Genomic DNA, 12,201 nt, shown 5'->3' with positions numbered 1-12,201 from the left:
ATTTAACTATATTCAAGTATCTTTATAGCTAAAAATACCAAACTAAAGAAGATTCCAATTCCGGTGTTGGCATGCTATTAAGGTAACTAATAACTTACCAAGTTGGTTAAAAAATTTCATTTAAATTTTTTTAAAAATGTATTTATGGGGGACCAGCAGTTAGCATAATGGCTATGTCACTGGACTTCAATGTAGTCAACCGCGGTTCAAGTCCCAGACCCGGTGGCTTAAACACACAGCGGGCGCATGTGAGTGTGTGCCCAGGATCCCGAGAGGAGAATAAAGGAGAAGGGACTGTGGTGTGGCCATCCCCCAGGGGGTGATTTCTCGCTTTCTGTCTCTCTGTCTTTCCAGAGAGCACATGCGCCCTATCGCAAAAACGTCTCAAAACAAAAAAAAAAAAAAAAGTCTTTATTAGTTTGCTTATTTACTGAGAGGAGAGACAAGGATTTCTGACAGGGTCCTGCCACACTGTGACCCTCCTCATAGTCTTCCAGCATCTAGGATCACAATACACCAGCAGGTATACCTGGTGAGCCCACAGCCTGCACTACAACTGTGGGGCCTAATATTATTATTTTTTAAAGAATTATTTATTTAATTCCATTTGTCATTATTATCTGTTTAATTTGACCAGACAGAGAAAGAAAGAAAGAGAAAGGGAAAGCAAGAAAGCAAGTCGCCAGGTCTAGGACTCAAACCAGGATTGGCCATCTGGGAGTCCAGTGCACCTATCCACCACACAACTTGCTGGGCCCCCCAAAATTATTTAAAAAAAAAAAATTTACGTAGTCATCCTTTCTATGAGTAAGAGAGAGTCACTGTCCCCAACAGGGTCTGGACGCCATAATCCATCTCTAGCACTGGCCAGTTGTAGGCCATGGGCAAGCATGTGCCCAGTGTACTGAGGGAGGTCTGCAGACTTGAACTGGGAACCTTCCTAAGTGGAATTGCCTTGCAGAGCATCATGTTTTACCTGCCATGCAACCATTTGACCCTTGGGCCTAAAGTTCATTTTAATTATTAAATTATTTTAAAAAGATAGATATTCACTTAATTTTCATTCATTAGGATCTAAGCAATAATTAAGAACTAAGATACCATTGTTTTATTTTTAATTTCATTGACTTACTTATTTATTTAGTTAGTCAGTTATTTAAATTTGACCAGAGAGAGACAGAAAGAGAAAGAGAGTGAGAATACAAGCCACCGGGTCGAGGACTCAAACCTTGTTCAGCCATGTGGGAGTCCAGCGCCTTAACCACCATGCCAATATCAGCCCTGGTACCATTGTTAATGGCTGTATATGTATTCTCCCATAACTAAGTTAAATTATATGTTTTTTTCTCTATCATTAGATTCTTTTATAAACAACTGTATTGGACAATTTACATATGTATCTTTGTACAACAAACACCAGTCCTCTTCTTTCCTTAGGATAAATCCTTAGATGTGGAATTTTTTAATAATAAAACTGAGATCATGCTTTAAAAAAGTTTTAAACAACTTTCTAAGCATTTTTGTATGACAGAAAATATTCTTCAGGAAAAAAAAAAGAAGTAAAAGTCTAAATTTGTCTTTGGAAATTTAAGAATTCTCCCATTTATTTTGTTAATAATATATTGTACTAAAACAAACACGCAGTTAACTTATAACCTACAGATCAGTATGAATTACTGGTGATAAAAGTGGGTGAAACCACTTATCACTGTATAATCTATATGCTTTCGTTTTAATGCTGTATTTCATAAAGCAATAAGTCTATCATAAAACTTTGTACTTTACTCAAAGGCCTTATCTAAATACATGCATTATGTATCCCTTCTTAGGTTTCAATCAGTGATTAGCTGCTCGGCAGTATGAGCGACTCGAACGCCAACCAATCGTTCTGAAGTTCGATATCAACTGGGCTGAAGGTGTATTTAGCGTGTCACTGGAAATCAGGCAGCATTAAGATGACTAGGTAAACCTATGGCTGTCATCTCACTGTTTTCTGTATTTTGTCTTTATAAGTAAAAATATTAAGGACTATAAGACAACATTTCTTCAGCAAGTTATCAGAATAAAAATGAGGTAAGAAGCTAAATATTTTATATTTCTTTATAAATTAAATTCTAAAAAATGAAACTTGGGAGGGGAAGTTCTATTTTTAATTTAATCTTACATTAATATTTTAAAGGTAAAAGGGAACAACTTGGGGAATTTTTCTTCTTTATTTAATGAACAAAATTTTTTTATCAACAGGTCATTATTCAGATGATCAAAAATGTGTAGCAGCTGAAGGTAACATTTAAATTGACACCCCTTTGTGTCTTTCCTAAACTTACCGTAGTTCCCAGAAGTCAAGAGCTAATTTTCCTGAATGCATGTTAATTATCGTATTAATCATGTTCAACTGATTATAATGATCTCAAATAAGTTAAGAAATCTAACCAATAACTTCTTTTCTTCCTAGGAAGCCAGTGTTTCTAAACTCTATCTTTTTTAATGTAAAAATTATTTGTTTTTAGCAAGGAACAGACTTTAGCCTAAATTATAATGGCATTATGTTACAGATTTAGAAAATGATCAGTGATATTAAAATCAGAAATGGAATTACTTATTAAGAAAATACAAATATGAAGCAAATGAGACTATTAATTCAAATCAAAATTGAACATCGGTGTTTCAAATAGACCAGCCCCTAAATGTATTTTAATGTTAATAAATCGAGGTTTTCTTTTGTGAAACAGTCTACCTGAAACAATATACAGACTTGCATCAAGAAAAACTGAAGGAATCCTCTGCTATGCTTAATGGAGTTATCAAGTGTAACAGCAACTCCACGTGGACTGAATACCGATTTCCAGTGGAGATGGTGTTACTTCTGATGATTACCAACTTGCTACAATATAAAGGCATAAAAAAGAAAGAAAGAAAAATGTGGTTACCTGATTCCTATTTGATAAAGGAGAGGAAAAAAAAAGAAAAGTTTTTATTCCATTTTTAAAACTGACCAATAATTAAGAATTAACCTCGATTCCCTTAAATGTAAGTGTTATATCACAAAAAGGACCAAACAACAGAAGAGAATGAGTCATCATTAACAAATGGTATACAGGAAAATGACCTATGACTTGACAGACAATGTGGCTAGTTCTGTCTGTCATTTCCGTAGGCCAATATTCTGTATATCTCTGCTGCTTCAAATGGGAAATCAACTAATACCACGGCAGGTACAGAGAAAACAGTCTGTAATATAACCACCTACGTGTACTGACCAAGTAAAAGATAAATGATTCCTACCGAAGGCCTGTCTGTGTTTTTTTGACAAGACTCACATTTATTCCACCAGCTTACTGACCAATTAACTTAGACAACATTTACTGTCACGATGAGATAAGGACAATTAAACCAGTCTGTTTTACTCACTATTATATACATACAGTCTACATCAAACATTTTTAAAGAAAATTTCCTAAAAGTCTTGTTCTTTAAATACTGAAAAGTGGGCAGGCCCTATGACCTGTGGTTAAAGAAAACAAATCCCACATGGCTGACCTCGCAGGTCCTAAACACAGCAGCTTGCGCATGTGCACACCTCAGTTCCTGATAGGATAAAGACATGGGGAAGGGATTATTGCAGTGTGACCACACTTCATAGGGGGGTGCTTTATCTCCCTCTCTTGCTCTCTGTCTGTCTCTATCTAGTAAGTGTGCATGCTTCTGGCAAAATTTTTTAAAAATTAAAAATACTAAAAAGTTGGCCAGCAGGTGGCATGGTGGTTAAGGACATTGAACTCACCACATGGTCAACTGTGGTTTGAGTCCTGGACCTGGTGGCTTGCTTTCTCACTTTCCCTCTCGCTCTCTCTCTGTTGCTCTCACTCTGTCCATCTCTGGTTAAATTAAAAGATAAATAAATAAATAAAGTTAAATAAAATAATTCTTTAAAAAAATACTGAAAAGCATAAAAACAGTGGCAATGGTTTATAAAACTCTCCTTAAAAGAAAACTCTCCAGGGCCAGCATGTGGCATGAAGTTCAGGTGGCTAGATCCCATGACTGTATGGTCCCAGTCCTCAACCCAGGGGCTCGAAAAACACACAGAGCACATGTGCATGGATGCCCAAAACTGCAAGAAGAGAATGGAGGAGAAAGGACTGCAGTGTGGCCAACCACTCTGAAGGGTATTTTCTCTCTTTCTCTCTTTCCTCTCTCTGGCAAATGCCCATACCCTATAGCAAACCTAAAAAAAAATATTCTAAAAATTTAAAAGAAAAAGACAACTCTCCAGGTGAAGCTTTAAACAGTACTTACACAAATTTAGCTCAACTATAATCACTTTAATTCTTAGTAGAGGTATTAAGATATTAGTGGTTTACATCTGATCAAGCTCTAAATTATAAGAACATAAAAATATTTAGACTAGAGACTTGTCTCTGCTCTAAACTGTAATAACATTGAAATGGCAATGCAAAGACTTCCTAGTCTATCCAGTAGTTTCTTTCTTTTTTTCTCTTCTTCTTAATGCCTACTTAAAAATTTAAACTCCTTAACCAGGATTCAAGTCACTAACATCTATCCCAACCGATCTTTCTTCCATTCCCCTCACATACCCTACAGTTTCCATGTAGTTCTTACACACACACTATATTTTCCCCCTTGGGGTCTTCAGTTCCTGCTATTAAAATGTTGCGTCTTCTAGGAAGGAACCAATGAGCTATTTTGTTGTTCATGTCTGCTCAAGGCAGCCTCCTACTGTAGCTCTCCCCTCTGAGCCACACTGCCACAATATGTCAATTCCCTGTGAAGCCGGGATACAACATATCTTTCAAAATGAAAAGAGAGTTCACATAAAGGATACTAAGATCTATACATTATGTGGCTATAGGTGATTTAAAAAATAACAGCCAAGGGGCCAGTAGGTGGTGGCACAGTAGTTAAGGTTCTGGATTTCCATATGGCTGACCGTGGTTTGAGTCCTGGACCCAGTGACATGAAAGTCACAACAAATAAAGAGATAAATAAATAAAAGTTTTAAATAAATAACAAAATATTTTCTTCAACATTAAAAAAAAAAAAAATTCTTAAATAGGTGCATCCATAAAAGTCCCATTAAGGAAATAGGGACCAGCAGTTAGCATAATGGCTGTGTCGCTGGACTCCCATGTAATCAACCATGGTTTGAGTCCTGGACCTGGCAGCTTAAACTCACTCTGGGTGCATGTACATGCATGCCCAAGATCCCGAGCAGAGAATGGAGAAGGGATTGTGGTGTGGCCAATCCCCCAAGGGGGTAATTTCTCGCTTTTTGTCTCTCTCTGTCTGTCTGGCGAGCGCACACACCCAATAGCAAAAACCTCTCAAAAAAAAGAGAAAAAAGAAGAAGAAAATATTGATAATGTTGACAGTGAAAATTATTAGAACTGTTTTGGGGCTGGCAGGTAGAGTAGTGGTTAAGGGCACTGAACTTTCACATGGCTGGCTGGGGTTCGAGTCTAAACCTGGCAGCTTGCTTTCTCATTTTTTCTCTCTCTCGCTTTCTCTCTCCCTCACTCTGTCCCTCTTTTATCAAATTTAAATAAATACATAAATAAAGCTTAAAAAAAAAAGAAAATCAGAACTTTTTTTTTTTTGGAGAGGTTTTCGCTATAGGGCGTGTGCGCTCGCCAGACAGACAGAGAGAGACATAGAGACAGAAAGCGAGAAATCACCCCTTATGGGGGATGGTCACGCCGCAATCTCTTCTCCTCCATTCTCCTCTCAGGATCTTGGGCACGCACACATACACGCCGGGCATGAGTTCTAAGCCACCGGGTCCGGGACGCGAACCACGGTCGACTACATGGGAGTCCAGCGACATAGCCATTACACTAACTGCTGGTTCCCAAAATCAGAACTTTTCTTACAAAAATGCTGAAGAACATTCATATGGTAAAGACATTCAAGTCTATAACTCCAGTTCCCCCTCTCTTTTCAGTTTCTTTTTTCATGTGGCAAGGGAGGAGTGGAGATATCCCTAACAGGGTCTCATCATACCATGATCTCCTTCCATATGCCAGCCTTCCAACCACCCAGGATAAGAAGTGCCCAGCACTTCAGGTGGACCCGAGATCTGATCCCAGGGCCTTCCCACATGGCTTCACTGTTGTACGGTTGTGCGCTATTGCCTGTGTCCCTGTGGCTGGGCCTATAACTCCAGTCTTGAACTCCTCATTACCTGTTGGCCTCTATGCCTTTGAATTCTTCAGTAGATCTTCAACTGATAAAATGTAAAAACATTTACCAGAACGTGCTCAAACTCTTTACTTATGCTATAACATAATTTAGGAAAAGTCATTAACCAAATTTAAACAAATTACTCAAAGAAAATGAAAACCTAGAATGCATTCCTAAAACGAGTAATATTTCTCTTTTCTCATCTATTAAAAATAGCAACAATACTCAATGTCTCCCTAATGTTGCTAGAAGACAAACTAGCCAGCCTATCTCATTAAGAACAAGGATCATGGGGCTGGCAGTGGCGTGGTGGGTGAGGCACTCAACTCCCACATAGCCAACCATGATTCATGTCCCCAACCCGGTGGCCCCAAAATTACAACAAATAAAAGCTTAAAAAAAAGAGCAAGGGGAACCAGCAGATGGCGTAGTGGTTAAGGCGCTAGACACTCCCACATTGCCAACCATGGTTGGAGTCCCGGACCTGGTGGCTTGCTTTCTGACTTCCTCTCTCTCTCTCTCTCTCTCTCTCTGTGTGTGTGTGTGTGTATCAAATTAAAAATAAATGAATTAATAAATAAAATTAAATAAATACTTATTTAAAAAAAAAAAAGAGCAAGGAACGTGTCACTCTTGTCCACTATAGCTATTAGCCATGCCTAGCACTGACATGTACTAAGTGTGTAAGGTTTCTTAGATAAACAGCTCCTACCATTTATAAGTGTGCTCTGTATCAAGCACTTTATACTTATTCCTTAGCATTCATGGTAATCCCCACACAACCACTGTTCTTCCTATTTCATAGAAGAGCGAGGTTAAGGTCAGTCCATGGTGTGGTGGTGAAGGTGGTTGGATCCTACATGGCTGAAGGTGTGCTTTGAGTCCTAGATCAAGTGACATAAGAAACATATAGGGTACATGATTGTGCGTGCCCCAAATCCCAAAAGCAGGGAAAGATTACGGAGAAAGGATTGTAGTGTGACCTTCCCCAATGTGGGGGGTGGAAATGCTTTTTCATTCCCCTCCTCCCCTCAGCTCCCTCTCTGGCAAGCTGATATGCCCTCTGACAAAATTTAAAGAAAAAAGAGAAGAAGTTAAATAAATTCTTTAGTCTCGTATTACTGTAAGTGGCAAAGTCCAGGTTCAAATTTGGATGTCTTTTTCCAAAGTTTATATTCTTTCAAAAAGCACAAGGGGCCAGCAGGTGGTATAATGGTTAAGGTACTAGATTCCTACATGGCCGACTGTGGTTTGAGTCCTGAACTCGGCAACTTGAAAATTGCAACCAATATACAAATAGATTTTTGTTTGTTTGTTTTTTGTTTTTTTTTTAAAGTATATGATGGGGACCAGTCCCATAACACAGAGGTTAAGCACTATGTTTTGGGGGCTGGATCCCATATGACCAAATGTAGGTGGAATTCTAGCCATCAAGAGTTTGAAAAACACACAGGCCCAAAATCCTGACAGAATGGAGACAGAAAGGGGACCATGGTATGACAATGTCCTTTAGACGGTACTCTCTCTCTCACTCTAGCAAGTGCATGTGCCCTTTGGCAACTAAAATAAATAAATAAATAATAATTTAGGGGCCAGCAGGTGGCATGGTGGTTAAAGTGCTGGACTCCCACATGGCCAAGCACAGTTCAAGTCCCAGACCTGGGGGCTTGCTTCCTCTTTCTCTCTCTCTCTCTCTCTCTCGTCAAACTGAAGAAGACTAAATAAAATAAATATTAAAAAAGAAAAAAGTACATGAGGAAATTGAGCGAAGGAAACTTTTTAAAATACTGGTGGCTACAAAACTGTATAAATGTACTACAAATCACTTAAAGTGAATGAATGATATATTAATAGTATGTCTCAATGGAATTTAGAAGAATGAGGCAGATTTGAATGTACTGACTTGAGATAAACTACTGAAAAATATCAAGGCACAGAGCAACAGATGTAGATATTCTCTTTTGTATAAATATATCTAAATGATGGCAGAGAAAAAATTCACCTTTTCTGGAAAGACTCAGGTGTCTAGAGTAGGAAAAAGGCTACTTTTCCACTGCCTACAAGCTTTTCTATTGTGAACTGTTTACTATGTCTATCTATTATCTTTCCAAATTTTAACAAATAAGAAAAAAAAACAAGAAGTAACAATCAATGCAACTATATGCGTTAACAATATTATAATTTCTTAAATTTTAAAGGATCTGAACAAGTACACAATACCATTTCCACCAAAAAGACTAGACTAAGAGAAAATGTAATTTTTCTCTGGGCTCGCTCAGTAAACACTGCTCATCTTTAGATCTCTGGCACCTTAATTGCAACACAATAAATTCTCACAGAAAAAAGTCAGAGCCTAAGTATCAATATAGACAGAGCCTATCTTTGTTAGTACTTCAATTAGTAATACAAAAGAATCTTTTTGAAATTTATATTTTACTCCCTCCAAAAGATCACTATTTTAGGATATTTTCTTTTAAATATATAAAGAATTTCCAATAATCCTCACTATTTTTGTTTTTAAAGAAAACACAACTCAATTTAAGACAATGAAAATTTTCAGAAGTGTCCCACCTGTTGATCAAGTGTTCATCTTTCGTCTTATGGAGAAACACAGGAACTGGAACACCCCAAACTCTTTGCCTTGATATACACCAATATGGCCGCCTGTCCAGTGTGTCAACCATGGCATTCAGTGCAGAACCAGGAATAAATTTCACTTTTTTTAACAATTCCTGCAATTGATTTATAAACCAAGTCTAGTAAGCAAAAGCAGAATACATTTTCTAAAACATTCACTATTTTTCCTAATGTAGTTCTTTATTTTGGATATTTATAGTCATTCACATATGCCCCTTCCCAAGACACACACACACACATACACACACAAATGCAAAATTAAAAATGAAAGATTTCAAAGCAGGTGAAGCAAAGTGAAAAATGAAGCCACAAAGAATAGTACCAAGAAGACTTCATTCTGAAGAATGTAACAAGAAATTTAATACCAGCTTCCAATTTATACCCACCTTAGATAAAACTGGTAATAAAAATTTTTTAAATTTATTTATTCATTAATTTATTTTAATTTGACCAAAGAAAGAAAAACAGAGAGAGAGAGAGAGAGAGAGAGAGAGGAAAGCGAGAAAGCAAGGCCGCCAGATCCAGGTCTCGAACCTTGGTCAGCCATGTAGGAGTGTCCAGCACCTTAACCACCACACCACGTGCTGGTCCCAATAAAAGTTTTAACAGAAGTATTATACTTCATTAAACTATAGTTAAAATCAATTCAAACTTGATTTCAATCATTCTTTAAAAATTTTGTCAAAGGGTATGTGCACTCACTGGATAGAAAGAGTGAAAGAGAGGAAACGAGAAAGCAGCCCCTATGAGGAACGGTCATGCCACAATCCCTTCTTCTCATTCTCTCCCTCCTTTCAGGATTTTGTGCATGCACTCACATGAATCCAACATGATTCTCGAGCCGACAGGTCTGGAACTCGAATCACAAAGTTGAACAAGTGGTATCCAGGTGCCTTACCCACCACAGCGCAGGCTGGCCCACCAACCATTTTTTTAACTGCCTAAAAAGTAAGCTACAATCCTAGGCTGACAAATAAGGATTGCAATATATCTTTATTTTATATAGTAGGGTTTACAGTATAGGAAAATGTTTTTCTCAAAATAAGTTACATCCTATTTACTTACCATCTTTCTTTTATTAAATATTTTTTATAGAATTTTATGACTTTTAAAAATTATTTAAATTTACTTATACATTCAATTATTTTAATTTGACCAGAGAGAGAAACAGAGAGAGAGAGAGAGAAAGTGACTAAGCAAGCCACCAGGTCCAGGATTCGAACCATGGTTGGCCATGTGGGAGTGTCCAACACCTTAACTACCATGCCACCTGCTGGCCCCTACTTACCATCTTTCAAGAACTTGCCCTTCTTCTATTCCCCACAAAGTTATAAACTACTAGCATTTGATTTAACTTATTAATTACCAAATGATGAATCAGTACAGTAGAAAGGTTTGGTAATAATCTCTAAAAAAGCTAAAACGTTTTCATCTTATTCTAAAAAGTTTTCCTATCCATTAATAAAAGTATTTTTACATTTTCAGAGCAGATTTATATGGTGTTGTCACTTACTTTAACTACCAAAAATCCTCTCCCTTAAAAACTATTTTAGCACCACCTACTGACAGAATGGCAATATCTGCAATTCAATTTGATCATTCCATGCTTTAAAATCTAAAAAATGTGAAAAACAGATTTGATTTTTTTTATTTTTTAAGAAATAACGATAAGTTTTGTAAGGTGGCGATAACAGAATTGTAATTATGCATTAAAAGCCTATCTTTCAGAATATACTGAAATATATAGTAAGCTGAAATACTGCCTGGAAGAAATAGACTATGAGAGAAACAATGCCTGGAATTTGCTTCAAAATAATCTAGTACCTAGAGAATAAACGGTGGGTGGTAGGAAGGGTACAGATAAAAACAAAAGTGAACAAAAGTCAATTATTATTGTAACTAGGTGATGGGAATATGACAGTATGTTCCCCCATCCTCACTACTTCTAAAATGTGCAACTAAAAATTGTCTATAAAAAAATTTTGTAAAAACCCAAAAACTCAGGTTAGGTGTTTTGCATCACACTTACATGTTCTGTAGCCTAAACTCTACAGAGCTGATAGATACATATCTTAACATGTACAAATAAGGAATACGGGCTTCATAGGAACAACAACAACAAAAAAGCACGCTGCATCACGGCTGTCCACATTACACGAGCACAGACGACATAAATTGCTATGCACAGTGGTTCAGGCAAGGACACTAGATTGCTGGCCAACAAATGAACCAGCTAATTACAAAAGCATCTAAGAAGCAAGCCGTAAAGCAAAATATCTGCATGTTCACCAAGGTTAAAAAATAGATATAGTTGAGCTCTCTCATTCAACCAAGTTACTTTTGAGAGAGATGTACACATTGACATATATGCAAACATAGATACAAATTTATATATTAAATGAGAAGAGCTCAAATATGTATTAAAAATGTAGACTATCTGGTTTAAGGTACTTAAAGCAACCACTGTTTCAATGGATTACAATTTCAGTCATTAGGAAACAAAGCGTTTAAAGAGTTTTACTGTGGTGCTGCAGTAATGCAGCTGGACGTACACAGGAACAGTTCTGGGACCTTCCTGTGCCCACAGGGCACATTTGCACGTACTCATGATCCAAGCCAGTAAAATCAATCAATAAATGAATAAAAATAAAAGAGAGTGCCAGCATGTGGTGTGGTGGTAAAGGTGGCTGGATCCCACATGGATGACTGTGTGGGTTTGATTCCCAGACCCTGCAGCTTGAAAAACATGACAGGTGCATGTGCATACATGCCCCAAATCCTGAAATCAGGGAGAGAGAAAAGAAGAATGATTGTAGCACAACCATTTCCACAGGGAGGTGCTTTCTCACTTTCCCTCTCTTTCTCTGTCTCTTGCTGGTGAACACAGGAGCCCTCTGGTAGTTCCTTTTTTTAAAGAATTATTTGATTTAACTTTATTTATTTATTTAAATTTGACCAGAGAGGGATAAAGAAAAAGAAAGAGGGAGAGATACAGAGAGAGAGAGAGGTAAAGTGAGAAAGTAAGTTGCCAGGTCAGGGACTTGAATCATGGTTGGCCAGATGGGAGTCCAGTACCCTTAACCACCATAGTACCTGCCAATCCCAACCCTCTGGTAAATTTTTTTAAATAAAAATCAAAATGAACTTTATTGAATGCTTATTAATGTGACAGACACTGTTCTAGAATCTTTTTTTTTTTTTTTTGGAGAGATTTTCACTATAGGGCGCGTGCGCTCGCCAGACAGACAGAGAGAGACATAGAGACAGAAAGCGAGAAATCACCCCCCAGGAGGGATAGTCACGCCGCAATCCCTTCTCCTCCATTCTCCTCTCGGGATCTTGGGCACGCACGCACACACGCCT

The 12,201-nt window shown here is 37.4% G+C and overlaps 1 protein-coding gene across 1 annotated transcript in view; it reads right to left on the bottom strand.

Moving 5' to 3' along the window:
• The window catches only part of IARS2 (isoleucyl-tRNA synthetase 2, mitochondrial), a 60,222-nt gene that overhangs the window by 28,160 nt on the left and 19,861 nt on the right, over positions 1–12,201 (bottom strand). Inside the window, exon 12 of the mRNA XM_006140234.3 lies at positions 8,773–8,933. Within this exon, the coding sequence (XP_006140296.1) occupies positions 8,773–8,933 (161 nt within the window). The remainder of the gene's footprint in view (positions 1–8,772; positions 8,934–12,201) is intronic.

Source organism: Tupaia chinensis, unplaced genomic scaffold (genome assembly GCF_000334495.1).
Source record: "Tupaia chinensis unplaced genomic scaffold, TupChi_1.0 Scaffold000026_1, whole genome shotgun sequence".
NCBI classification, from domain to species: domain Eukaryota; kingdom Metazoa; phylum Chordata; class Mammalia; order Scandentia; family Tupaiidae; genus Tupaia; species Tupaia belangeri.
The sequence above is the reverse complement of the archived record's forward strand: the minus strand, read 5'-3'. Positions and strand labels throughout refer to the sequence as shown.